Raw genomic sequence first — 26,723 nt, forward strand, 5'->3', positions numbered from 1 at the left:
AAATCATGCACAAAGCAGCCTACACAATCGCAAACCATGTGAAAGATATTCACATGCACACCGCACACAGCCTAGTTTCAACTGACTATCATCTGCAGACAGCAAGAGCACACAGCTCTCAACTGGTTTTGACATGGAGCAGCTCACAGAAGAATGACATCGGTAGCCTGTAGGGTAGGTAGGAAAGATGTTTCAACTCATGATATCTACCAGTAAATGCTAACTAAGGCAACAATGGGTATGTAAACCAGGTATTGAAAATGTTTGGTCTTAAGTCTTGGTTGGTGCTGTAGGTTTTTTGTGATGCGCAATTCAGTTATCATGCCCTGTTTGCATCAGGGGCGTAGGCATAGCTGGGCCTGGGTGGACACAGACCCACCCACTGGGGAGCCAGGTCCAACAAATTTGATTGAGAAAAAACAAAAAATAATACATTATTATTACAAAAATACTCAATTTTCCCAGATCTCCAAAATGGTTCCATGACGTGGTTTAAGCATTGTTGTGGACTTAGAACATCAAATGATACTTTATTCATTTTATTTTTTTAGAAAGTGTGATTTTGAGAGTGCAAATGTGAAAAATATTTAAGAAAACGAATAAAAAAAATTATAAAATAAAATAATAAATTTTTTTCACAAAGGGTGAAGCAGGATGTTTGGGAATTTTTGTCATATGCTACATTTGCTATAGGACAATTGTTTACCTTTTGTTTGTGACACTTTGATATCTTGATAGTATGCAGCTGTTTAAAGGGCAAATCTACAGATGTAACAATAACAAAACGGGCACCCCGCCTCTGTTTTGGTAAAAATCTGAGGGGTGGGCCTGGAGAAATGTAACCATTCTCAGATTAGTAGACAGAGCTACAGTATGGATGCAAGGATTGACCATCCATGATATGAAAATTATTGTTTTAACCATGTTATGAAGCTATAAAGTGTTTGTTTACATTTACAATGATTACAAACATTGGCGTAAAACAAGCTTATATTTTGGGTTCCCATGGTTTGTGACAGTTGAACTAAGCTCATGAGGCATTTATAAGTTATATTCTTCAAGAATCAATGGATATACAGCACCAGTAAAAAGTTTAGACACACCTACCCATTCCAGGGTTTTTCTTTATTTTTTAAACTATTTTATACATTGTAGAATAACAGTGAAGACATTAACACTATGAAATAACACATAACCAAAAAAGAGTTAAACAAATAAAAAAATATATTACATTTAAGATTATTCAAAGTAGCTACCCTTTGCCATGATGACAACTTTCCACACTCTTGGCATTCTCTCAACAAGCTTCATGAGGTAGTCACCTGGAATGCATATCAATTAAAAGGTGTACCTTGTTAAAACTTCTTATGGCTGCAATCCTGTTAACGGGATGATATGACAACAGCCAGTGAAAGTGCAGGGCGCCAAATTCAAACAACAGAAATCTCTTAATTAAAATTCCTCAAACATACATGTATCTTATACCATTTTAAAGGTAATCTTGTTGTTAATCCCACCAACGTGTCCGATTTCAAATAGGCTTTTCAGCGAAAGCACCACAAACGATTATGTTAGGTCCCCGCAAAATCACAGAAAAACACAGCTATTTTTCCAGCCAAAGACAGGAGTCACAAAAAGCAGACATAGAGATAAAATTAATCACTAACCTTTGATGATCTTCATCAGATGACACTCATAGGACTTCATGTTACACAATACATATATGTTTTGTTCGATTAACCTGTTTGGGCTGCAAGCCCGAAATCGGACGAAAATGACAACAGCTGCAGGGCGCGAAATTCAAAATCTATTTTTTAAAAATATTTAACTTTTACACATTAACAAGTCCAATACAGCATTTGAAAGATAAACATCTTGTCAATCCAGCCAACATGTCCGATTTTTTAAATGTTTTACAGAGAAAACACCACATATATTTATGTTAGCTCACCACCAAATACAAAAGTGGACAGACACGTATGGATATGATTATGAAGTATGAATTATGATTCAAGTAGCATGCACAAGCCAACCGAAATAAACTAAAACCAACCTAAAGAGCCCAGAAAAAACTACCTCAGATGACAGTCATATAACATGTTACACAATAAATCTATGTTTTGTTCATAAAAAGTGCATATTTTAGCTATAAATCAGTTTTACATTGATGCTACCCAAAAATGCTAACACATAGCTAGAGTCTGAATCCAGACGGGAGTAGCCAGAGAAAATACATACACCAACGTCGGCTACTAATTACACCTCATAAAACATTTCAGAAAAACATATGGTGGATAGCTAATGAAAGACAGATATCGTGTGAATAAAGCCAACATTTCCGATTTTTGAAGTGTTTTACAGCGAAAACACAATATATCGTTATATTAGCTAACAACATAAGCTAGCATAAGTCAGCACTAGCATTGGTCAAGCGCTAGCCTAGCACAGTTAGCACAGCACAGCTCAACAGATATATGAAAAAGCATCCCAAATTGGGTCTTATCTTTGTTGATATTCCATCAGAATGTTGTAACGGGGTCCAATGTCCAGTAGAGTCTTTAGTTGGGTTCCAGAACGAATTATTTCCCTCTTTGGTTAGCAAGCACAATAGCATTGCAGCGCTACACAGCGTTTCTTCAAAAAATTCTTCCGTCGTATCACATCTAAAGTCCAGAATAAATTGCAATAATATAATTAAAGTATATTGAAAAAACATACTTTAGGATGATTTTGTGACATGTATCAAATAATATCGTAGTCAGACATCATATTCACCGTTATCTACCTTGTTCCAGAAGCCGAGACCAAATTATGCTTCGCGCCCGGAATTTTTTTTTAACTGCGCAGGTCTCACAAGAAGGTGTGTTATTCAGTCCATGGACGAGATATTCGACTCCTTTCAATTCTCACTTCCGCATTACAGCCTGACGAATGCGTGTGACGTGTTTATATGGTCCCAAGTCAAAGGGCCTTTTATAGAGAAGGTCTTAAAGAGACACATCGCATTTTGGAAATCTCAATTCGGCTGGGAAAATGGCTGTAAAAATATTTCTGTTCGACTTAGAGAAACAATTCAAACCTTTTTAGAAACTATAGACTGTTATCTATCCAACAGTAGTAAATATATGCATATTGGAAAATAAAAAGTTTCTTAGGAGGCCGTTTGAAAATGTGCACACATTTTCCAGTTTTTTCAATATTCAGCTTGCAGCCCAAACAGGTTTTAAGTTCATATTTATATCCAAAGACGCCATGTTCAGAAATGCCTCCAAAATATCCGGAGAAATTGCAGATCCACGTCAAATAACATAAATACTCATCATAAACTTTGATGAAAGATACATGTTTTACATAGAATTAAAGATACACTTGTTCTTAATGCAACCGCTGTGTCAGATTTCAAAAATCTTTACGGCAAAAGCACAATATTCAATCATCTGAGAACAGCGTTCAGCCACAAAAGTAAGCCATACAGTTACCCGCCAAATTGTGCAGTCAACAAAACTCATAAAAAGCAATATAAATCTTCACTTACCTTTGCTGATCTTTGTCGGAACGCACTCCCAGGACTCCCACTTCCACAAGAAATGTTCGTTTTGTTCGGTAATGTCCATCATTTATGTCCAAGTAGCTACTTTTGTTAGCGCGTTTAGTACATATATCCAAATGCTCGTGCAGGTCCAGGCGAACGTCGGACGAAAACTTCAAAAAGTTATATTACAGGTCGAATAAACTTGTCAAACTAAGTATAGAATCAATCTTTAAGATGTTGTTATCATAAATATTCAATAATGTTCCAACCGGAGAATTCCTTTGTGTCTATAGAAGTAATGGAATGCAAGTCGATATCATGTGGATTGCGCGTGACCAGGAACTGGCGCTCTGCCAGACCACTGACTCAAACAGCTCCCATCCGGCTCAGCATCACAGTAGAAGCTTCATTCAACATTCTACAGACTGCTGACATCTAGTGGAAGCCGTAGAAAGTGCAAACAGATCCATATCCTACAGTGTTTTCAATAGGCGATGAGTTGAAAATCGACCAACCTCAGATTTCTCACTTCCTGGTTGGATTTCTTCTCAGGTTTTTGCCAGCCATATGAGTTCTGTTATACTCACAGACATAATTCAAACAGTTTTAGAAACTTCTGAGTGTTTTCTATCCAATACTAATAATAATATGCATATATTAGCAACTATGACTGAGGAGCAGGCCGTTTACTCTGGGCAACTCTGTGCACCTTTCATCCAAGCTACTCAATACTGCCCCTGCAGCCATAAGAAGTTAAAAGTACATTTGTGAAATTTCTTTCCATCTTAATGTGTTTGAGCCAATCAGTTGTGTTGTGACAAGGTAGGGGTGGTATACAGATAGCCCTATGAAGATAGCCCTATTTGTCCATATTTTGGCAAGAACAGCTCAAATAAGCAAAGAGAAATGACAGTCCATCATTACCTTAATATATGAAGGTCAGTCAATCTGGAAAAATTCAAGAACTTAGAACGTTTCTTCAAGTGCAGTCGCAAAAACCATCAAGCGCTATGATGAAACTGGCTCTCATTAGGACCACCACCGGAAAGGAAGACCCAGAGTTCTCTGCAGAGGATACATTCATTACCAGCCTCAGAAATTGCAGCCCAAATAAATGCGTCACTGAGTTCAAGTAACAGACACATCTCAACATCAACTGTTCAGAGGATGCATGAATCAGGCCTTCATGACCAAATTGCTGCAAAGAAACCACTACTAAAGGACACCAATAAGAAGAAGAGTCTTGCTTGGGCTAAGCAACATGAGCAATGGACATTAGACTGGTGGAAATCTGTCCTTTGGTCTGATGAGTCCAATTTTGAGATTTTTGGTTCCAACCGCTGTGTTTTTGTGAGACACAGAGTAGGTGAATGGATGATTTCCGCATGTGTGGTTTCCACCGTGAAGCATGGAGGAGGAGGAGGTGAGATGGTGTGGGGGTGCTTTGCTGGTGACACCTGTCAGTGATTTATTTAGAATTCAAGGCACACTTAACCAGCATGGCTACCACAGCATTCTGCAGTGATACACCATTCCATCTGGTTTGCTCTTAGTAGGACTATCATTTGTTTTTCAACAGGACATGGACCCAACACCTCTAAACTGTGTAATGGCTATTTGACCAAGAAGGAGAGTGATGGAGAGCTGCATCAGATGACCTGGCCTCCAAAATCACCTAACCTCAACTCAATTCAGATGGTTTGGGATGAGTTGGACAGCAGAGTGAAGGAAAATCACCAAACAAGTGCTCAGCATATGTGGGAACTCCTTCAAGAATGTTGGAAAAGCATTCTAGGTGAAGCTGGTTGAGAGAATGCCGAGAGTGCGCAAGGCTGTCATCAAGGCAAAGGGTGGCTGCTTTAAACAATTTTTTATTGTTTAACACTTTTTTGGTTACTACATGATTCCATATGTGTTATGTCATAGTGTTGATGTCTTCACTATTATTCTACAATGTAAAAAAATTAAGAAAATTTGACTGGTACTGTATATACAGTTAAAGTCGGAAGTTTACATACATTTAAACTCAGTTTTTCACAATTCCTGACATTTAATTCCCTGTCTTTGGTCAGTTAGGATCACCACTTTATTTTAATGTGAAATATCAGAATAATAGTAGAGAGATGTCACGGCTGTTGAATGAAGTGGACCAAGGTGCAGCGGTGTGAGCGTACATTTTCTTTTTATTAGAAACGACGCCGACAAAACAATAAACAATACAAAACAAACCGTGAAGCTTAAGGCAATGTGCCACAAACAAAGTCAACCTCCCACAAAGACAGGTGGGAAAAAGGACTACCTAAGTATGGTTCTCAATCAGAGACAACGATAGACAGCTGTCCCTGATTGATAACCCTACCCGGCCAAAACATAGAAATACAAATAATAGAACTAAAGAACATAGAATACCCACCCCAAATCCCACGCTGACCAAACCAAATAGAGACATAAAAAGGATCTCTAAGGTCAGGGCGTGACAGTACCCCCCTTCCCCCCTAAAGGTGCGGACTCCGGCCACAAAAACTGAACCTATAGGGGAGGGTCTGGGTGGGCAACTATCCGCGGTGGCGGCTCAGGTACGGGACGCAGACCCCGCTCCACCACTGGCTCACCCCACTTTGGTGGCACCTCTGGTGCGAGGACCGTCGTTGCCGACCCCGTGCTGGGGACCCTGGTTGCGGGCCCCGGACTGGGCACCGTCGCTGGATGCTCCGGACTGGAGACCGTCCCTGGAGGCTCCGGACAGAGGACCGTCGCTGGAGGCTCCGGACTGGAGAACGTCGCTGGTGGCTCCGGACTGGAGGTCATCGCTGGAGGCTCCGGATAGGGGACCATCGCTGGATGCGTCGTGCCATGACTCCTCACTGGAGGCTTCTTGCCATGGATCATCACTGGAGGCTTCGTGCCATGGATCATCACTGGAGGCTTCTTTCCATGGATCATCACTGGAGGCTTCTTTCCATGGATCATCACTGGAGGCTTCTTTCCATGGATCATCACTGGAGGCTTCGTGCCATGGATCATCACTGGAGGCTTCGTGCCATGGATCATCACTGGAGGCTTCGTGCCATGGATCATCACTGGAGGCTTCGTGCCATGGATCATCACAGGAGGCTTTTTGCCATGGATCATCACTGGAGTGAGGAGACGTCTGGTACGTGGAGCTGCCACAGGGCTCACCAGGCTGGGGAGACATACAGGAGGTACAGGAGGCCTGGTTCTGGCAGCAGGCACAGGACTCACCAGGCTGGAGAGACATACAGGAGGCTTTGTCCTTGGCAGAGGCACCGGATACACTGGGCCGTGGAGGCGCACTGGAGGTCTCGAGCTTAGAGCCTGCACAACCCGTCCTGGCTGGGTGGTTATCTTCACCCTGTAAATGCGGGGCACTGGCACAGGATGCACTGGGCTGTGCAGACGTAGCAGCGACACAGTGCGCAGAGCCGGCGCAGGATATACTGGGCCGAGGAGGCGCACTGGAGATCTGGAGGGCAGGGCTGGAACGACCCGTTCTGGCTGAATGCTCACCCTAGCCCGGCAGATGCGGGGAGCTGAGATGTAGCGCACCGGGCTGTGAACGCGCACTGGAGACGCCGTGCGCTCCACCGCATAACACGGTGCCTGACCAGTACGACGCTCGCCACGGTAAGCAATAGGAGTTGGCTCAGGTCTCCAACGTGACTTAGCCAATCTCCTCGTGTGACCCCCCCCCCCCAAAAAAAAAATTGGGGGCTGCCTCTCGGGCTTCCTTGCTAGCCGTGTTCCCTCGTAACGCTGCCGCTCTGCTGCCGCTCTGCTTTCGCTGCCTCCAGTTCCTCCCGTGGACGGCAATACTCCCCAGCCTGCCTCCAGGGTCCCTTACCGTCCAGTATCTCCTCCCATGTCAATTTCTCCAGATAGCGCTGCTCCCCCTTACCACGCTGCTTGGTCCCTTGGTGGTGGGAGGTTCTGTCACGGCTGTTGAATGAAGTGGACCAAGGTGCAGCGTGGTGAGCGTACATTTTCTTTTTATTAGAAATGACGCCGACAAAACAATAAACAATACAAAACAAACCGTGAAGCTTAAGGCAATGTGCCACAAACAAAGTCAACCTCCCACAAAGACAGGTGGGAAAAAGGGCTACCTAAGTATGGTTCTCAATCAGAGACAACGATAGACAGCTGTCCCTGATTGATAACCCTACCCGGCCAAAACATAGAAATACAAATAATAGAACTAAAGAACATAGAATACCCACCCCAAATCACACCCTGACCAAACCAAATAGAGACATAAAAAGGATCTCTAAGGTCAGGGCGTGACAGGAGAATGATTTATTTCAGCTTTTATTTCATCACATTCCCAGTGAGTCAGAAGTTTACATACACTCAATTAGTATTTGGTAGCATTGCCTTTAACTTCTTCTGGCTGCAAGCCCGACGTCGGTACACTTATGACAACAGCCAGCTCAAGTGCAGGGCGCGAAATTCAAAATATATATATTTTTAAATATTTAACTTTCACACATTAACAAGTCCAATACAGCAAATGATAGGTACACATCTTGTGAATCCAGCCAACATGTCCGATTTTTAAAATGTTTTACAGCGAAAACAGCACGTAAATTTATGTTAGCTCACCACCGAATACAAAAAAAGGACAGACATTTTTCACAGCACAGGTAGCATGCACAAAGCCAACCTAACTAACCAAGAACCAACCAAACTAACCAACAAACAACTTCATCAGATGACAGGATCAGCATTACTCTGTTCTTTCCTGCACAGGAAAATGTTTCATCAAAATGATTATTTATTCATCAGATGAGTCTTATAACATGTTATACAATAAATCTATGTTTTGTTCGAAAAATGTGCATATTTCAGGTATAAATCATAGTTTACATTGCAGCTACAATCAGAAATTGCACCGAAAGCAGCCATAATAATTACAGACACCAACGTCAAATACCTAATTACTCATCATAAAACATTTCTGAAAAATACATAGTGTACAGCAAATGAAAGACAGGCATCTTGTGATTCCAGCCAATATTTCCGATTTATTAAGTGTTTTACAGCGAAAACACAATATAACGTTATATTAGCTTACCACAATAGCCAGAAAGACAAGCCATTTCCCAGTAGCAAAAGTTAGCGATCGTAACAAACCAGTAAAAGATATATATTTTTTGACTAACCTTGATATTCTTCTTCAGATGACAGTCCTATATAATCAGGTTATACATACACTTATGTTTTGTTCAAAAATGTGCATATTTAGAGCTGAAATCAGTGGTTACACATTGTGCTAACTTAGCTACTTTTTCCACAACGTCTAAACATCAACGATATTTTTCTGACACTTTTTCTGACACACATATTCTGACCAAATAGCTATTCATAAACATAACTAAAAAATACATGTTGTATAGGAAATGATAGATCCATTAATTCTTAATGAAATCGCAGTGTTAGAATTCTAAAAAATAACTTCATTACGACATCCAGCTTCGGTATAGCTAGAGTACCCCAAAGTTGGGCGCCGGCAACTAGTTCACATGCACGACAGATATATGAAATAGCATCATAAAATGTTTCTTACTTTTGTTGATCTTCCATCAGAATGTTGGACAAGGTGTCCTTTGTCAAGAACAATCGTTGTTTGGATTTAGAACGTCCATTTTCCCTCTTGAATTAGCAAGCACACTAGCCAAGTGGCACGACGCTCTCCATGTCAACAAACGGAAGAGAACGGAACACGGCAAAACTCCCGAAAAAATTTCAATAATCTGATGAAACTATAATGAAAAAACATACTTTACGATGATATGGTCACATGTATCAAATAAAATCAAAGCCGGAGTTATTAGTCGCCTATAACGGCAGCTAAACAGAAGGCAAATCCAAGTCCCTCTTCGCGCTCTCCAGAAAACAAGAAATGGGGGACACATCATACAAAGAGCTTGTATTCCACTTCAGACCAAGATAAACACTAAATTTCTTCTCTCACCGCCTCTTGACATCCAGGGGAAGGTCTATAAAGTGCACGTATACTAATACGTATCATGACCATTTATAGGCAGGAAGTAGAACAGAGCCTCGATTTCAGACTTTCCACTTCCTGGTCAGGAAGTTTGTGCCACATGAGTTCTGTTTGACTCACAGATATAATTCAAACGGTTTTAGAAACTAGAGAGTGTTTTCTATCCAATAGTAATAATAATATGCATATTGTACGAGCAAGAATTGAGTACGAGGCCGTTTGAAATTGGCACCTTTTATCTGGCTACTCAATACTGTCCCTGCAGCCCAAACAGGTTAAATTGATTAACTTGCGTCAAATGTTTCGGGTAGCCTTCCACAAGCTTCCCACAATAAGTTGGGTGAATTTTGACCCATTCCTCCTGACAGAGCTGGTGTAACTGAATCAGGTTTATAGGCCTTCTTGCTCTCATACACTTTTTCAGTTCTGCCCACAAATTTTCTATAGGATTGAGGTCAGGGCTTTGTGATGGCCACTCCAATACCTTGACTTTGTTGTCCCTAAGCCATTTTGCCACAACTTTGGAAGTATGCTTGGGGTCATTGTCCATTTGGAAGACCCATTTGTGACCAAGCTTTAACTTCCTGACTGATGTCTTGAGATGTTGCTTCAATATATCCACATAATTTTCCGTCCTCATGATTCCATCTATTTTGTGAAGTGCACCAGTCCCTCTTGCAGCAAAGCACCCCCACAACATGATACTGCCACCCCTGTGCTTCACGGTTGGGATGGTGTTCTTCGGCTTGCAAGCCTCCCCCTTTTTCCTCCAAACATAATGATGGTCATTATGGCCAAACAGTTCTATTTTTGTTTCATCAGACCAGAGGATATTTCTCCAAAAGTTACGATGTTTGTCCCCATGTGCAGTTGCAAACTATAGTCTGCCTTTTTTATGGCGGTTTTGGAGCAGTGTGTCACGATCGCTGTCGTCGTGGAAATGACCAGACCAAGGTACAGCATGGTGAGCGTACATTTATTTTATTTATAAATGTCGCCAACAAAACAAAGAATAAGGAAACGACCGTGAAGCTTACTTCGGCTATCATGCCACTAACAAAGACAACTACCCACAAAAACCAAAGGAAAAAAATCTGCCTAAGTATGATTCCCAATCAGAGACAACGATAGACAGCTGTCCCTGATTGAGAACCATACCTGGCCAAAACATAGAAACAAAGAACATAGAGTTTCCCACCCGAGTCACACCCTGACCAACCAAACATAGAGAATAAAAAAAATTCTACGGTCAGGGCGTGACACAGTGGCTTCTTCCTTGCTGAGCGGTCTTTCAGGTTATGTCGATATAGGACTCGTTTTACTGTGGATATTGATACTTTTGAACCTGTTTCCTCCAACATCTTCACAAGGTCCTTTGCTGTTGATCTGGGATTGATTGGCACTTTTTGCACCAAAGTACGTTCATCTCTAGGACACAGAAGGGTATGACGGTTGCGTGGTCCCATGGTGTTTATACTTGTGTACTATTGTTTGTACAGATTAACGTGGTACCTTCAGGCATTTGGAAATTGCTCCCAAGGATGAACCAGACTTGTGGAGGTCTACAATGTTTTTTCTGAGGTCTTGGCTCATTTCTTTTGATTTTCCCATGATGTCAAGCAAAGACAAAATTGACTTTGCTTGCTTTGTTGGAAGGTAGGCCTTGAAATACATCCTCAGGTACACCTCCAATTGACTCAAATGATGTCAATTAGTCTATCAGAATCTTCTGATATGACATAATTTTCTGGAATTTTCCAAGCTGTTTAAAGGCACAGTCAACTTAGTGTATGTAAACTTCTGACCCACTGGATTTGTGATACAGTGAAATATAAGTGAAATATTATGTCTGTAAACAATTGTTGGGAAAATTACTTGTGTCATGCACAAAGTAGATGTCCTAACCGACTTGCCAAAACTATAGTTTGTTAATAAGAAATCTGTGGAGTGGTTGAAAAACGAGTTTTAATGACTCCAACCTAAGTGTATGTAAACTTCTGACTTCAACTGTATGTTCTGAGGCTGCATATGAAATAGCACCATGTTTCTTGTATGAAGCACTGCTTTTGGACAGAGCACTATGAGGCAAACAAGTATTGGACTAAGTAAGGAATAGGGTGCTATTTAAGACTTGTCCAAATTCTAAGTACAGCATCTAGAACTCCATCCCCCAGAATTACCACTTAAATTCCCTGGTCCCTCCCCAGGTGCCAATGCCAAGTTGCGCTACCAGATAACTTCAGGCAACACAGGGGGGGTGTTTGACATAGAGCCTGAGGTGGGAACCATCTTTGTCGCCCAGCCTCTGGACTACGAGCAGCAGAAGAGGTACAAGCTGCTGGTGCTGGCATCGGACGGGAAGTGGGAGGACTACGCCGCCGTGGTGGTCAACGTGGTCAACAAGAACGACGAGGCGCCCGTCTTCTCCATGAATGAGTACTATGGCTCAGTGACAGAGGAGCTAGATGGCTCACCGGTCTTTGTGCTCCAGGTGTGTGTTCTTTCTCTAACCTGGGTGCCAGTCTGTTTCTGTTTGAGCGGTCAGGTACTGAGGCTCAATCATTCATGTCAAATGCATGCTTCTGTATACTAACTATATATGCTAGCTATAGCTAATAACTACATGTCACTACAATTTATTTCTGTCTCTAGCCTGGGTGTCTTTCTGTTTCTGCTTGAATTAACACATTGTTTTGTTCATTGACAAGGCAGGGATTCATTTTGAATGCACAAACAGTCAGCTAGCCAGGATCATCTTTATCAAGCATAGATATCAAATGCTTGCTTCTGTATGTCATGCATGTACATGACAAGTCTGCTATCCATTACATAAACAATGGATGTAAAGATAGATTGATGGGATGCTTGCTTAGAAGGATAGGCACACACACACACACACACACACACACACACACACACACACACACACACACACACACACACACACACACACACACACACACACACACACACACACACACACACACACACACACACACACACACACACACACACACACACACACACACACACTCTTAGATGTTGTTTGGTGATGATTTTGGTGTCTCACCAGGTGACGGCCACGGACCCAGACAAGGATGCAGACCAGGATGCCGTGCGCTACTCTCTCCATGGTCAGGGGGCGGACTCTCAGTTTGTGATTAATGAGATCACGGGGGAGATGTACGCCCAGAAGACGCTGGACCGCGAGGAGCGGGCTGTGTGGCGCTTCGTGGTCCTGGCCACGGACGAGAAAGGGGAGGGGCTCACCGGCTTCACTGACGTCATCATCAACGTGTGGGACATCAATGACAACGAGCCCACTTTCATCTGCGCACCCGATGGCTGCCACGGCAACATAGCCGAGAACTCACCCCCAGGAACTTTTGTCATGGAGATGACGGCGGTAGACCTTGACGACACGGCAGTGGGTCAGAACGCCATCCTCACCTATCGTATCATCGAGAACGCCCGTGACGCGGATTCTGAGGAACTTTTTACAATCGATGCTAGTACGGGCACCATCTCCGTGGTGACCGGCGGGCTGGACAGGGAGGTGGCAGAGCGGCACCAGCTGGTGGTCGAAGCCAGGGATGGAGGGGACATGGTGGGTACAGCTACCGCCACTATCATCATCATGGACCTGAACGACCATACCCCCCGGTTCAAAGATGAGTGGTGTGGGGCTCGTGTGTCTGAGAGCAGCCCTCCAGACTCAACCGTGTTGGAGCTGGAAGCTGTGGACCCAGACTCTGGCCCTCACGGCCTGCTGGGCTTCAGTGTGGTGGCGGGGGACCAGCGGGAGAGGTTCTACATGGTGAGCCACAGAGCAGAGCAGTCTGGGAGTCTGAAGCTGAGGAAGGGGCTGGACTATGAGAGGCCCGGGGAGCAGCGCTTCAACCTCACCATCCAGGTGGAGGACTCTGACTTCTCCAGCCTCATCCACTGCATCATCCAGGTGGTGGACGAGAACGACCACATACCTGTGTTCACCACCACCTTCTACCCCCTCGCCCCTCTAGTGGAGGATGTTGCCGTGGGAACCAGCATCACCCAGGTGATGGCCAATGACTCAGACTCTGACCTGAATGGGGAAATAGTCTACAGCATCTCCCCGGAGTCAGACCCGTACGGTCATTTTATAGTGGATCGAGACGGCATTGTGACCGTGACCCGCCCGCTGGACAGAGAGACAATGCCCGAGTACCAGCTGGTTGTCATGGCAACAGACCGCGGGAGTCCGGCGTTGACGGCGAGCGCCACGGTCCAGCTGAGCCTGCTTGATGTTAATGACAATGGGCCAGAGTTGGAGGTGGCCTACATCCCTGTCCTCTGGGAGAACAGCCCTGCTCCACAGCTGGTGTGGCTCAACCAGACCTCCACGCTGCTCCACGTTATCGACAGGGACTCCCCAGAGAATGGGCCTCCCTTCTCCCTCGCCCTTCCCCGTCTCTACGCCCCTGACTTCCACCTGCAGGACCATGGTAATGGCACGGCAACGCTCACCGCTCTGCGCCGCTTCGACCGTGAGCGCCAGAGGGAGTTCCTCCTGCCCGTGGTCATGACGGACAGCGGCCGTCCGCCAATGACGGTCACCAACACGCTCACCATCACCGTGGGCGACCAGAATGACAACGCCCACCAGGAGGGAGAGAAGGAGATTTACGTTCACCGTCGGAGGGGTGAGTCCCAACTTTCCATCAACTTTTAGACATTTGTATTCACGAAGCCTCTAAGAGTAGGTGTGCTGATCTAGGATCAAGTCCCCCCTTTTATTCTTCATGATTTAAAAGGCAACTCTAAGATTCTTTGTGAACATGGAGCCAGGCTTTTACCAAAGTTAGCACAGCATGGAGGTGCTCTTTCTGTCTTTCTGTGTACCTATTCTGTATTGTCGGAATTAGTAATTGATACACCCGGGGCAAATATTAGCATTTTGTTGCAGCATTTTATGATTCTTGATTGCAAATCATTCCTTCGGGCTTAAGAACATTCAACCCCAACACACTCTCTCCACTCTGCTAATTTTATCTGGCCCTGATGTTAACTTGACCATTATAAGATCTGTGGTGTTCCTCAGGGGTGATTGTTAGGCCCGTTAAAGTTCTGATCATAGACCTGGATTTTTTAGTTTTCGGTAATTGTGTGAAACACTGCAGCAGCTTGACTCATACAGGCCCCGGTTGTTTACCCAGCTGCAGTACGCTGGCACTGGGGCTCGATAATAACATAATCCATAGTGAGATAGCCCTGACTTCCTTAAGCTGTCAGCGCTCCTCGCATCTCAAGTACTGGAAGCCTATTCAACCCAGACAGTGGGACTTCCCACCCATGAACAGAATAGGAAGAACAGAAACACAGAACAGCAGATAAGAAAACGGCTGAAGATAAGCGGCCTGGGGCCTCTATCACTTTCGGTTTGGAAACTGTTGTTTTCAGACAAAATCAAAGTCTTTGTGTGCGCTGGACAGGAAGGATGCAGACTACTTCGCTGGGCAAGGTCTATGCCCCTGATCAAGATGATTGGGACAACAAGACCTACACCTTAGACGCAGGAGGAATGAGGTAGGTGTTATGTTTGTCTGTAACCAGCGTGAGTCATAACAGGACAGTTAATCAGTTAATCAGTTAAACAGTTAACATATGACAGATGCAAATATGTATCCCTATAAATATGACCTTCAGCTATTTTCACTCAAAGTCTCAGAGTCAAATAAAATGAAATGTGATTTGTCAGATGCTTGGTAAACAACAGGTGTAGACTAACAGTGAAATGCTTACTTACGAGCCCTTCCCAATGATGCAGAGAGAAAAATAAAGAAATAATAGAAATATAGAAAGATAACAACAGGAGGAATAAATACACAATGAGTAACGATATCTTGGCTATATACACAGGGTACCAGTACCGAGTTGATGTGCAGGGGTAAGAGGTGATTTAGGTAGATATATACATAAAAATAGGGATAAAGTGACTAGGCAACAGGAGAGACAATAAACAGTAACAGTCAAAGAAAGTCAAAGAAATGGAAAGGATGGAGGATATTACCACATTTCCTACTTGGCCAACAAGTGCCTCTTGTTCAACATGCACTTAACCCTAATTGCTCCTGTAAGTTGCTCTGGATAAGAGCATTTTCTAAATGACAAAAATGTCAAATGTTAATGTAATCAGAGCAATCAGAGGATGCATTTGTATCATATCAACTGGTGGACTCGCTGGGGAACAAGGATCAAGAATATTTACCCCAAGATTGTTTGCAATTTTGCATCTAACACAGTCAGAGAACAGAAGAAAATCTCAATTGCATATTTTACACATTCCTGTTTTATTCATATGCCAATCCTGACCCCTTTCTATGACAACTACCGAGCTCCTTTGGTGGAGATGTAAACAAAATAGCATTTACCTCCCAGCAGAAACAAAACAGTTGTTATTTCCGTTAACTTCCTTTGGTTGTCCAGGGTGGTAGGCACAAAACGAAATAAAACATGGAATAAACACTTAAACTGCTTGGCCTTGTTCAATAAGAAACATTTATTTCCATTTTCCGTTGTATTTTAAAATGTTTTCCATTGCATGCCCTTAATGAATACTACCCAGTCATTGAAGTTTTCCACCACATTTATGTCCTCCCCTACAGGTATTTCACTCTAGACAAGAGTACAGGTCACCTGGCCATCAGACAGAACACCCTAGCGGGAAGCTACTATCTCAGAGTGGGAGTGTCGGACGGGGTGTGGCCAGACGTGGTGTCTGGGGTCACAGTTCACGTCCGGGAGCTAGAGGACATGGCCATCCACTCGTCAGCCTCCCTGCGTCTGACCGGTAAGCTACTGCAGCATGACAACATCGTACTTATCTATTCTACAGTTTATGTCATGATTCGTGACTACACTCTTAGAAAAAAAGGTGCTGTCTAGAACCTAAAAGGGTTCTTCGCTGTCCCAATAGGGTTCCAGGTAAAACCCCTTTTGGTTCCAGGTGGAACCCTTTTGGGTTCAATGTAGAACCCTTTCAACAGAGGGACCCACCCATCGTTCAGCAACTAGAGTCGTGCTACTTCAGCTGCTGTTACTCCACAGCAGGGATGCTCTATATGAGATGATGAGTCTGAACCTGTCAACATGAATAACTTTTTCCATTTGTTTTCCTTTCTCTTGCACTCTATCGCTCATCTTGCCGCCCACACCAAACGTCAGGCTTTTTATTTCACTTCGTTCTGTTGTTGGAGAGATAGACAATGTAGCTTTCGAGACATATGTTTGGTTTGAGAAAGACAATAATAGACAAGGTTTTGTCATTAGGATTCAATCAGGTTGTGATATTAATTCATGGGGAATCAGCTGCTGCTCTCTGGATTCAAATAGAAGAAAGAAGAATGAGTCAATTATAAAAAATGAATTCATTAAAAAACGTACAGAAACCTGTAGACTTATACACCTTAAAATAGAGAGTATCTCTGGATCTAGAACTGGTACTTTTACATCTGAGGCTACGCTGTGAGTCAGCAAATTCAATGGATTGGATTTATGTTAAGCTTTTACAAAAGATCCAAGCGATTTACGTCGAATTGGGGGAGCTCACCTTTTCACCTTTACAAGCTGTGAGGTATGTACTTTATAACAAATCTATTAGGATAACCTATAGTCCCTATCACTTCAAGCAGCAGTGTGTATCACACCTCAGGTGCCGTTTTCACAAACATATTAAGTTTAATGTCTTGGTCTTTTGGCTCTCTCTGGGCAAATCCCAAATGTAAAGGTCAATTTCAAAACTGCCAGGTTAGTCCTTGACATTTGAAAATCCATTTTATGAATAGACTGCAAGGCTATTAGGCATGCCAGGGCATCAATTTCACTTTGTAGAGATTAAAGAGGACTTTTTCCATCCTCTCCGATATTATTAGAAGAGACGCATTGCATTGCTAATGCTTCGACCTCTAAATCTATTTGACAGTGAGGCCGTCAATGTTTTATACTGGAGCCAAGAATTGGTCTCAGTGGAAATAATTAAAGAACGGTAAGTTAAATAGTTTCACTACATGGGTGAGTGAATCAATGTGAGGCCAGTATAGATCAATTCTATTTGCTAATTGAACCAAGACTGAGTTCACTTTGATCAACTTCCCCTGTCAGTAAATAGTGAATGTTCTTGAGGTTCTAATGCCTGAGGTGTGTATCTATCTGTGTGTGTGCCTGTGTGTGTGTGCGTATGTGTGTGTATTTCCTCCTTCTGCAGGCATCACTGCCAGAGAGTTTATTGAGTCCCGGGTGGACAAGAGGAGTCGACAGGATATGTTCAGGGGCTTCCTGTCTGAACACCTGTCCATCAGATCAGGCACAATCAACGTCTTCAGCCTGACAGACATTAGACCGAAGACGCTGGACGTGCGCTTTTCTGTGCACAGCGATGGCTACCTGCGCCCAGAGAAACTACACGGATACCTGGCGGCGCATACAAAGAAGGTACACGCCTCAATGTTTTCCCGTCTTGAAGATAGGGATCTTAGCTCATACATCTCTGGGTGCAGAGCTTGGTGTTGTCGATATCTTTTCTTTATCAGCCAAGAGGTGCAATGTGCATTCATATCTTTTTCATTAATGTTGTTCGCATCAACTCTCCCCCTTCTGTGTTCATAACTGCTTCCTTACTCATTCTCTCTTTCCCTCACCTCATTCCCTCTATCTCGCCATCCCTCATTCACTCTCTCGCCGACCCTCCTTCCTCTGTCTATCTCAGGACTCATTCATTTATTGAAAATAAATCTGGCATTTTGGAGATGTATTCGTTTCTTTTAAGTAAATATTTGTGTGTGAGGAGTATCAGCCAGGCTCATCATTCTCTGTCCTCCCTTACTTCCCTTACCCTCTCTATCTATCTATCTATCTATCTATCTATCTATCTATCTATCTATCTATCTATCTATCTATCTATCTATCTATCTATCTACTCATCCCCTCTCTCTCCCTATTTCACTCTCCCGCTCTCTCTCTCTTTCCATCTCTCTCTCCCTCTCCCCCCTCTCTCTCGCTCTCTCCAACTCTCTCCCCCTCTCTCTTTCTCTCCCTCTCTCTCCGTCCCTCTCTCTTTCTCTCCATCTCTCTTTCTCTCCATCTCTCTCTCTCTCCATCTCTCTCTATCCCCCTCTTTCTCTTCCCCCAACCCCTCTCTCTGTCCGTCTCCTCAGCTTCAGTCTCTGCTGCGGGTGAACGTGTCCCAGGTAGAGGTGGATGAGTGTGTGTACACAGACTGCAGGCCGGGTGGCGGCTGCTCCACACAGCTCAGCGTCAGTGACACACCCACTCTGGTCGATGCCGGGAACATAGCACTGGTGTCTGTGACGATGATGTCCTCTGCCCGGTGTGGCTGCTCTGCCAGGGACCGGGTCCATCAGGCGTGTTCCTCCTACCTTACAAACCCCTGCTTCAATGGAGGCACCTGCATGGATACCCTCAGTGGGTACAGGTGAGCAGAGAGTAGGGACCAAAGCAATACCATCACCTGAGGACTATGTGAACTGGGTTTTGTTCATTAGGGCACATCGCAGCAGAAAACACAAATAAGAGTGTCTTATTGAACATGTGCAGATAGTTCCTCATTTTTTCACTCTATTTCGGAGCTTTTTCTTCTGCTTTAACTCTACCGAACACGATCGTATCCTGTCTTTATGGTAATTTATTTATTACACAAGATAAAGATCCTTCCATCGGAGACAATTGAGAGATAATTAAGAGAAGGTGATAGAAATAGACAGGAGGAAATCTAGACACAGATGTTGATGTGGAGAAAATTATACCATAATCAGAAATGACACCAATCTGAATAAATTAGAGAAGAAGAATGACAATAAATTCAGGGTAAAAAAATCTATAGCTTGATGATAAATTGCCTCATAATTATATATTAGAGCCTTGAACGCTAACCATATAAAGCAGTCAGAAATCCATTTTAAAAAGTACAAGGCCCCATGTGGGTGTATCACAGAGGAAATAGCATGGAGCTAATTTGATGATGAGAATTGGTAGGATTTAAGAAATGTGGGCCAGTGAGATTACAACAAGCACTACACACCCCTCTCCCAAGTGCTGACAACTTTTCAGAATCCCACTTAATACCATTTACTTGAACATGTAAAGTTAAGTAAGGCAAACAGACGTCTGCCTTAAGGCCTTAGAACATGAAGATCACACTCATGGGGTGTGTCCCAGAGCCCTATGGGCACTAGTAAAAAACATGCTGTAGTCTGCAGTCTTGTGAGAGAGCCCTTGTCAGAATATAGATGCTGCTATATAACCCAATGTGTATTCAGAATGTGTGTGAAAAATCACATTTTGGGCAAATCCCATGTCGAGAGAGCTTAATAGCCAGTCTGAGACATTGGCCTTATCAGACCGTGTCAGTCAGAGGAAGAAACATGACCTGTGCTCTGGAGTCTGGATTGGCATTGCTCTCTGGAGTCACATGGAGAATGCCTGGGAAGGTGTGTTATGTGTGTGTGTATATGTATATGTATGTGTACGTGTGTACGTGAGTGTATGTTCAGGCACAAACGTGTGTGCATGCTTTCTCCATGTATGTATGTGTGTGTACACACACCACAGAATCATCCCCTGTCTCTCTCTGTATGGATCAGTATTCCTGACATGTCTTGGCCCTCTGCAGAATAAACAGAGTTGGAGATTTTGACAGAAAGAGAAAACAGCCCCTAACTGTACAAAGCAGAGCCATCCACTCAGATACGACGCCACATGAAAATAGATGGCTCTGACATTATCTACCAAGGCAAGTTAGTCTCACATCACGTTTCACCAGGGGTCTGAGAATATTCTGTCCTGTTTTGGATTCAAAGGGATATTTTTCTCTCTGCGTGTATTTCACTTTATATTAAGGCATTTATTTGATTACTGTTTACGGCTAGTAGGCATGCAGATTCACTAGAGGAGTCATACAATAAAGAAGTGGCGGAATAGCGTGAAGAAGTGGAGGAATAGCATGAAGAAGTGGAGGTATAAAATGAAGAAGTGGAGGAATAGCATGAAGAAGTGGAGGTATAGCATGAAGAAGTGGAGGAATAGCATGAAGAAGTGGAGGAATAGCATGAAGAAGTGGAGGAATAGCATGAAGAAGTGGAGGTATAGCATGAAGAAGTGGAGGAATAGCATGAAGAAGTGGAGGAATAGCATGAAGAAGTGGAGGTATAGCATGAAGAAGTGGAGGTATAGCATGAAGAAGTGGAGGTATAGCATGAAGAAGTGGAGGAATAGCATGAAGAAGTGGAGGAATAGCATGAAGAAGTGGAGGAATAGCATGAAGAAGTGGAGGAATAGCATGAAGAAGTGGAGGAATAGCATGAAGAAGTGGAGGAATAGCATGAAGAAGTGGAGGTATAGCATGAAGAAGTGGAGGAATAGCATGAAGAAGTGGAGGAATAGCATGAAGAAGTGGAGGTATAGCATGAAGAAGTGGAGGAATAGCATGAAGAAGTGGAGGAATAGCATGAAGAAGTGGAGGAATAGCATGAAGAAGTGGAGGTATAGCATGAAGAAGTGGAGGTATAGCATGAAGAAGTGGAGGTATAGCATGAAGAAGTGGAGGTATAACATGAAGAAGTGGAGGAATAGCATGAAGAAGTGGAGGAATAGCATGAAGAAGTGGAGGAATAGCATGAAGAAGTGGAGGTATAGCATGAAGAAGTGGAGGTATAGCATGAAGAAGTGGAGGAATAGCATGAAGAAGTGGAGGCTTCAGCCATTTCACCTGTGACACATGTCAGTATTCAACGTCCATCCAGAGACTGAAAAACAGCTTCTATCTCAAGGCCATCAGACTGTTAAATAGTCATCACTAGCTGGCCTCCACCCAGTTCCCTGTCCTGAACTTAGTCACTGTCACTAGCCGGCTACCACCCTGCTGCCCTGTGTACATAGACTTGGAATCACTGGTAACTTAAATAATGGAACACTGGTCACTTTAATAATGTTTACATATTGTTTTACTCATTTCATATGTATTCTAGTCAATGCTATCATATTCAACTATTGCTGTATACATACTATTCTATCCTGTGTATTCTACAGATACACTAAATATTCTATCCACATACTGTCCATAAAGTCTATACATCCTATCACATACTGTCCATAATGTCTATACATCCTATCACATACTGTCCATAATGTCTATACATCCCATCACATACTGTCCATAATGTCTATACATCCCATCACATACTGTCCATAATGTCTATACATCCTATCACATACTGTCCATAATGTCTATACATCCTATCACATACTGTCCATAATGTCTATACATCCCATCACATACTGTCCATAATGTCTATACATCCCATCACATACTGTCCATAATGTCTATACATCCTATCACATACTGTCCATAATGTCTATACATCCCATCACATACTGTCCATAATGTCTATACATCCCATCACATACTGTCCATAATGTCTATACATCCCATCACATACTGTCCATAAAGTCTATACATCCCATCACATACTGTCCATAAAGTCTATACATCCCATCACATACTGTCCATAAAGTCTATACATCCCATCACATACTGTCCATAATGTCTATACATCCCATCACATACTGTCCATAAAGTCTATACATCCCATCACATACTGTCCATAAAGTCTATACATCCCATCACATACTGTCCATAATGTCTATACATCCCATCACATACTGTCCATAATGTCTATACATCCCATCACATACTGTCCATAAAGTCTATACATCCCATCACATACTGTCCATAATGTCTATATATCCCATAACATGTATACCAGTCAAAATTTGGACATACCTACTCATTCAAGGGTTTTTCTTTATTTTTACTATTTTCGACACGGTAGAATAATACTGAAGACATCAAAACTATGAAATAACACACATGGAATCATGTAATAACCCAAAAAGTGTTAAACAAATCTAAATATATTTATATTTGAGATTCTTCAAAGTAGCCCCCCTTTGCCTTGATGACAGCTTTGCTCACTCTTGGCATTCTCTCAACCAGCTTCACCTGGAATGCTTTTCCAACAGTCTTGAAGGAGTTCCAACATATACTGAGCTATTGTTGGCTGCTTTTCCTTCACTCGGCGGTATCAGAACTCAGGATAAGACCCAGATGCATACAGCATACAGATGTTTATTGGCAAAAGACAGGTCAAAGGCAGTGGTCTGTAATCCAGGGCAGAGTCAATAAGGTACAGAACGGCAGGCTCGCTCGGGGTCAGGGCAGGCCGAATGGTCAGAACTGGGGAAACTAGGAAACAGAACTTGAGAAAGCAGGGAGACGGGAAAACACGCTGGTAAGACCTGACAAGACAAGAACTGGCAGCAGACAAACACAGGTATAAATACACTGGGGATAATGAGGAAGATTGGCGACACCTGGAGGGGTGTGGAGACAAGCACAAAGACAGGTGAAACAGATCTGGGTGTGACAGGCGGTCCAACTCATCCCAAATCATCTCAATTCGGTTGAGGTCGGGTGATTGTGGAGGCCAGGTCATCTGATGCAGCACTCCATCACTCTCCTTCTTGGTTAAATAGCCTTTACACAGCCTGGAGGTGTGTTGGGTCATTGACCTGTTGAAAAACAAATGATAGTCCTACTAAGCACAAACCAGATGGGATGGCGTATTGCTGCAGAATGCTGTGGTAGCCATGCTGGTTTCATAGTTTTGATATCTTCACTATTATTCTACAATGTGGTAAATAGTCAAAATAAAGAAAAACCCTTGAATGAGTAGGTGTGTCCAAACTTTTGACTGATACTGTACATGTTATTCAATCATTGCACCAACACTGTTCGCGCACGTCAATGAGTGTTTGCATAGCCAGGAGCTAAAATAGAACTTGGTTGCAAGTCCCGCCTCTCCTATCTCTTCATTGGTTTTTAGGAGCATATACCCACTTGCCATCTCCCCATTGGTTTTTAGGAGCACATACCCACATTGGTGATTTAAAGATGAACTTAGGTCCACACTCCAGTTCAGTTGATAGTGGTAATGCACCTTAAAGTTGGTTGTCAACCACCATATAAAGTCCAAAGTAGAAGAAGAAGCCTGAAGGAGGGGAGATTACTAGAAACGAACTTGGTACACCCTTTTATCCGTGGATTAATTGTCGGATTAGAGGACCTTGTACCTTTCAGGTAAAATAAGAACCCAATGTTTATATCCCAAGACAAATTAGCTAGCAACAGCTAGCTAGCTAGCAAAATTACCATAAATGTTTAATGCTTTTCGACCTGTCCCCAAATTAATATAGTTGGTTCAGAGTTCGTTTTGATATTTCAACCTGCGTGTCCTGATCGCGTCTGGTTTGGTTGGACAAAATCAACATGCGTGTGATACTGGTCTGGTCAGCATGTACCTTAAAAATTAAAGTTTGCAACAACTTCGAAATTTGATGTTTGAGAACATTTTTATGAATGTCTAATTCTAGAGCTAGTTGGGAGGAATACCATGAAGAAGCACTCTAGCTGATGTATCGGCGACTACTTCTCCTTTCCCTTTCTTTGCCTTGATTACAGACTCGAGCTCTTCTATGGACCACTGCTAGCTTAACACACACATGCGCTTCACCATGCCAGGGAATCTGCACAGCAGAGTAATGGGTCAGAAACAAGGAGATATTGAGAATCAGTGATACTGTAGGGTACCTAGAAAAGTATGAATCATGTTCGAACAAAGGGATCTGATGTGCTGCCGAGCGGTTGTAAGGGATTTTTCAGCAACAAAACCTGTGTTGAGGCTCACAGGCTGAACAATGTGATAAGGCTATCTAATGTATTAAATGCAGTATTCTCATATGTACTTGATGTGTTTCATGCCTAATGCACTAGCAGCTACTGTATGTGGTATGTTTTATTAGTCCTATTCTCCTGTCTGTCTACTGTATGTTGTCATTTATAAACATAGTCACATCCCACAGCACTTTACACAGAGATATATGAAAGTAGAGCCAGCCCCATCATAATGTTTCAATAGGGAAGAAATAACTGTTAATGTTCTCTGGGCTGCTTTTGTTTCATGCCACCACAGGTGCCAGTGCCCATCGCAGCATGAGGGTCCTGAATGCCAGCAGACGAGGCGAAGTTTCCTTGGCAACGGCTATGCTTGGTTTCCTCCCATAAGGCCGTGCTTTGATAGCCATCTTTCCCTGGAGTTCATCACAGAGGCTGAGGACGGCCTGCTACTCTACAGCGGGCCCCTGGCCACCCTGCAGCCTGGAGACCCAGAGGACTACATGGCTATAGGTAGGGTAATATGTTACCCACCCAGGATTTGAACCCGTGTAATGGAGATCACAAAAGCCATCTGAGCTAAAGTCTAGGCATTAACTGGACGCTACTGTAACTCTGGATTTTAGGTCTCAGGCAAGGTTACTCATCATCTTGGGATTTGAACTTGGGTCGTCTGCGTGCCTCAGTAAGACACGTTAGCCCGCTGAGCTAAGCGATGGGCATTAGCTTGGAGCTAACTTGTTTTTTGGGGGGGATGATACAAGCAAGGTTATTCATCAGGCTAGTATGGTTTAACAAACCACCTCTGTTACACAATGGCAAATGTAGACTGTCGCTGCCTCCCAGTCCAACCAAGGTGCATGAATTGAATAACTAACTGGATGTGTGGGAGATATTCAGCATGATTTGGATTTATTGGGTTGCTTAGTCATACAGCCGATACAGAGTCAAGCCACTCAAACTAAAACAATGTAGCCTTGTTTATTGATTTACTTTTTCATCATTGTAGACCAAAATAATGATCCATACCTTTGGAATGAACTCTATATATACAGTTTCATGTAATGTATGTACATTTGTATGAATTTACTATTTGACACTGAACAACATCCCTCTAAGAGTATCAGAAGAGCATCCTACACCACTGTAGAACTTTGACCCTTTAAGTCTGTAGGTGGAATGGCATGGTGATGATGCTGATATTGATGATCTCTCTTTCCCTTCAGAGCTAATTGGTGGAACACCCAGTCTGAAGATCAACCACGGGTCTGGGACCCTGGTCCTGCAGTTGCAGGGCAACATGGTTGTGTCTGACAGACGTTGGCACCGACTGGATGTTAGAAGCAACAGTAAAGTAAATGGACTATTAGATGACTGTATTCAACACATTCTTTCATGTTCTTACGCGCGTGTGTGTGTGTGTGTGTGTGTGTGTGTGTGTGTGTGTGTGTGTGTGTGTGTGTGTGTGTGTGTGTGTGTGTGTGTGTGTACACATACACACACACACACACACAGAAACACACACAGACACATGTTTATAACCTCGCTCCTGTTTTCAGGATGTGCATTTCACCCTGGACCGCTGCTCCAGTGCCATCGTTATGGAAACTGAGGGCGTGGACAGCTGGGCCATGACTGAGGACCGCTCCTCCTGTGAGGTCAGAGGAGTCACGCCTAATAGGGACAGGTAATGTCCTCCTCAGAACCCCGCCCCTTGGAACATCGCACCAATCACACCTTCTAGCCAGCCAAGATATTGTGGATGGACAAAATGGTTCCTCTGAAAAGCATAACAAAAATGAATAACCTCTATCCATCCACGATTCATTCATGATTATCTGTGATCATGGTAGCATCTACATTCATGTAGAAGTGTTCAGAAACATATTATATTCTTATTTACAGTAAAAGTGATTTCAAAATGACACAATACAATATTTACAATTAATTTCTATTGGGCACAACATAATCTGAAACAAACCAAAATAAACTGCAAATGCATCCAACAAGTGTGTAGTCACCAGCTTGATGTAATCATTGTGGAATCATTCTCTCAACCAGCTTCACCTGAAATGCTTTTCCAACGGTCTTGAAGGAGTTTCCACATATGCTGAGCACTTGTTGGCTGCTTTTCTTTCACTCTGCTGTCCAACTCATCCCAAACCATCTCAATTGGGTTGAGGATGGGTGATTGTGGAGGCCAGGTCATCTTATGCAGCACTCCATCACTCTCCTTCTTCGTCAATTAGCCCTTACACAGCCTGGAGGTGTGTTGGGTCATTGCCTGTTAAAAAACAAATGATAGTCCTACTAAGCGCAAACCAGATGGGATGGCGTATCACTGCAGAATGCAGCGGTTTCCATGCTGGTTAAATGTGCCT

The 26,723-nt window shown here is 43.2% G+C and overlaps 1 protein-coding gene across 1 annotated transcript in view; it reads left to right on the forward strand.

Moving 5' to 3' along the window:
• Nucleotides 1-26,723, forward strand: part of LOC129862357 (neural-cadherin-like) — a 133,473-nt gene that overhangs the window by 56,699 nt on the left and 50,051 nt on the right. Inside the window, exons 17-25 of the mRNA XM_055933906.1 lie at nucleotides 11,765-12,048; nucleotides 12,631-14,239; nucleotides 15,029-15,122; nucleotides 16,202-16,386; nucleotides 17,800-18,026; nucleotides 18,749-19,026; nucleotides 24,641-24,855; nucleotides 25,569-25,696; nucleotides 25,902-26,029. Of these exons, the coding sequence (XP_055789881.1) occupies nucleotides 11,765-12,048; nucleotides 12,631-14,239; nucleotides 15,029-15,122; nucleotides 16,202-16,386; nucleotides 17,800-18,026; nucleotides 18,749-19,026; nucleotides 24,641-24,855; nucleotides 25,569-25,696; nucleotides 25,902-26,029 (3,148 nt within the window). The remainder of the gene's footprint in view (nucleotides 1-11,764; nucleotides 12,049-12,630; nucleotides 14,240-15,028; nucleotides 15,123-16,201; nucleotides 16,387-17,799; nucleotides 18,027-18,748; nucleotides 19,027-24,640; nucleotides 24,856-25,568; nucleotides 25,697-25,901; nucleotides 26,030-26,723) is intronic.

Source organism: Salvelinus fontinalis, chromosome 9 (genome assembly GCF_029448725.1).
Source record: "Salvelinus fontinalis isolate EN_2023a chromosome 9, ASM2944872v1, whole genome shotgun sequence".
Classification (NCBI taxonomy): Eukaryota; Metazoa; Chordata; class Actinopteri; order Salmoniformes; family Salmonidae; genus Salvelinus; species Salvelinus fontinalis.